Genomic DNA, 2,994 nt, shown 5'->3' with positions numbered 1-2,994 from the left:
TTGAATTCCTTGCCAAAGATATCATATTATAGTGGAAAAGTTGCATATATTCTCCATTCTCGTTTAGCCAATAAACCAAAGACATGTTATTTGATTCTATCTACATATAGATATATAATTATAAGCTGGATTTGGATCCTCTCCAACATCTATATCTCTCAGACAACTACCATAATTATCATCCCATATAAGAATGATGTGTATCGTGAACCTTTTTATCTGTATATTATTTTTAAGGATGATTATAGGAAAGAGCTCCAATAGTTGTAGGAGAGAATCAAAATCCCAAGCTTTTAGAGTCATCACTCATGACAAAAATTTTTTAGCAAATGGATCATTCTCTCTCTTTGCCTAAAACATTTTGAAGAACACAAAAAATTGCTTATACTTAAAACAGATACCTCATTTTCCCAAATAGGCAAGCCATGAGTAATGGAATCTTTCTTTATTGTATGATTGCTAAATCCTAGTGACTATAAATGCCCTTCAAAACCTCACTTCCTATGTACCAACAAGTTTTAGAGCATATATATTTTCCTCATATCTCTTCACTTACATATTCTACATCTTGCAAATTGCAATATTAATGTCTAGACTCATGGAACCACTTGCTGTGGGAAGAGTAATAGGAGAGGTGATAGACATGTTCACCCCAAGTGTGAGAATGAATGTGATATATTCCACAAAGCAAGTTGCTAATGGTCATGAACTAATGCCTTCTATTGTTATGGCCAAACCAAGAGTTGAGATTGGTGGTGATGATTTGAGAGCTGCTTATACCTTGGTGAAGTTACCTACTATTCACTCACCCTTATATATTTTTTGCATATTTATTGCTTTACATATATGTTTCTAGTAACAAATATTGATACCAAATGGAAATTATTGTAGATTATGACAGACCCAGATGCACCAAGTCCCAGTGATCCATATTTAAGGGAATATCTCCACTGGTTTGTATAATTCAAAATTTGAAACTAATGTTTATGTATATGTTTTTTTGTATTATCATAATTCTCAACAACTTGTTTCAATGTGGCAGGATGGTTGTAGATATTCCTGGTACCACAGATGCTTCTTTTGGTTAGTATCTCTTATCTCAAACAACAAACACCATTGATTGTTCTTTATATTTCTGAATCCAAGTACAAAGTTCATTCTTATAACTTTACCACTAAGGCACTATATATAAGTAAATTTTAAGCCAAAAAGATGTCAATTTTAAAGATTCTATTCTCTTACACAAGGGTCAGAGTTAGACACAATGATAACCAAATTGTGCTTTCATAAAGCTAAAATGATCAATCCTACTTAGAGACAAAAAGGACCTAACCACATGGCTACTTTTTTAAGGAATTAGTCTTGCATAATAAGAATGTGGAAATACATTTGAAAAAATATAGTCATTTTTTAAAGCACCTAACAAACTGAATATTTTATTCAGGTAATGAGATTATGGGGTATGAGAGTCCAAAACCTGTAATAGGGATCCACAGATACGTACTAATCTTGTTCAAACAAAGAGGAAGAAAAACAGTGAGACCCCCAACTTCTAGACATAATTTCAACACAAGGAGGTTCTCAGAAGAAAATTGTCTTGGTCTACCTGTTGCTGTTGTTTACTTCAATGCCCAAAGAGAAACTGCTGCAAGAAGAAGATGATTAATTACCCATGATTAAAGGGAACAATGCAAGAACAAAAAGTGTTGTACTATGGTTTTCTTAGGGTTTTGCATGGTAGAATAAGGGTAGCTGTTTGATTGAATTTCTTTCCTCTTCAATTAATGTTCACTTTTTCCATTTTTTTCCTTTTCTTTTGGAGTCCACAACTACAACCTGTGGGACCAAACTTTTAAGGATTTATAGCTTTCTAGTAAGTGCGTGGCGTGCAATGATATGATGATATATTAATTAAGGAGAAAAGGTGATATGCAATATAGTACTATTACTAGCATTTTAGAGATATTTGTGTCTCATTTGAATTTCTTCACCTTTCAAATGAGTATTGCTATTTTCATATTTAGTTTTATAATTTGAAGTTTCTATTGTTAGACATTTCTACTTGTTGAACTTTTTCACATGTTACTATTTTCAAATAATTATGTAAAAAAGATATATGGACTGATACTATAAGAGTTTTTATACTGTTACTATATTATTCATTATTATTTTCAATTATCATTCACTCTTAAATGAAAAATAATACAAATGAAATAAATGATAGATGATACATTAACTGTATATAAATTTTTATAGTGTTAATGTATATAATTATTTCCTATCCCTAAATTTTAACAGAAATGACTTGTTCAAATCATTCAATAATTAGATATGTAATTCGTTTGATTCACATATAGAGTCATGATGCAGTTGTCTATACAGTGAGTTGTGATGTTCGGTAGGAAGTGTTTTCATACCAAATTGTTTAATAATTCTATTTGATCTAGAATAATAATATTATCACATTTTCCTCTCACGTTGCTTTATAAACTATATCGGTGCCACTGGTAAAATTACTTTTATCTTAGAAACAGGAAAACACGATCCTCCATCACAACAATCGTAAATGTTTAGTAAGTAAACAATAGGTGTATGATAAAAATGTGAAAATATTATTACTCAATTTGATCAATTAAATTGTTTTTTAATAAGGATTTGGGTGGAAAAGTACACTAACTTTTCATTGATAAAAGGAAGAAACAAAAGAACAATATAATAAGTAAAAAAGTTACAAAAGGCTAAGCTAATTCCATGATCTCTCGCTGAGTGAGAGATAATTAATTAGTTGTTTAAAACCACTTAATAATAGAGATATTATCAAGTCTCAACACACTTGATATTTATTCAACCATTGCCATGTGTCTGGAAAATATTTAGTGCTAGTGGCAAAATTCGCTTATGGATCTCTACTTAAAAAAGAATAAAATTCTTATTGTCGGCTAATGACACCTTTCATATACAACAAAAAAATAATGGTGATATTGATTAAAAGAT

General features: G+C 30.5%; 1 protein-coding gene across 2 annotated transcripts; it reads left to right on the top strand.

Moving 5' to 3' along the window:
- LOC109352724 (CEN-like protein 1) lies at positions 292 to 2,061 on the top strand. 2 transcript variants are annotated; one of them, XR_002108393.1, is made up of 5 exons: positions 292 to 784; positions 892 to 953; positions 1,043 to 1,083; positions 1,445 to 1,924; positions 1,961 to 2,061. XR_002108393.1 is itself a non-coding variant. In XM_019594905.1 (4 exons), exons 1-4 carry the CDS (start codon positions 587 to 589, stop codon positions 1,660 to 1,662), a joined length of 519 nt encoding a protein of 172 aa, XP_019450450.1. In that variant the 5' UTR covers positions 292 to 586; the 3' UTR covers positions 1,663 to 1,951. The 2 variants fall into 2 exon arrangements, 1 of the variants encoding a protein (XP_019450450.1); XM_019594905.1 differs by lacking the exon at positions 1,961 to 2,061 and having other exon boundaries at positions 1,445 to 1,951.

Source organism: Lupinus angustifolius, chromosome LG07 (genome assembly GCF_001865875.1).
Source record: "Lupinus angustifolius cultivar Tanjil chromosome LG07, LupAngTanjil_v1.0, whole genome shotgun sequence".
Lineage (NCBI taxonomy): Eukaryota > Viridiplantae > Streptophyta > Magnoliopsida > Fabales > Fabaceae > Lupinus > Lupinus angustifolius.
Note: the sequence above shows the minus strand (reverse complement) of the source record. Positions and strands in the feature narration are given on the sequence as shown.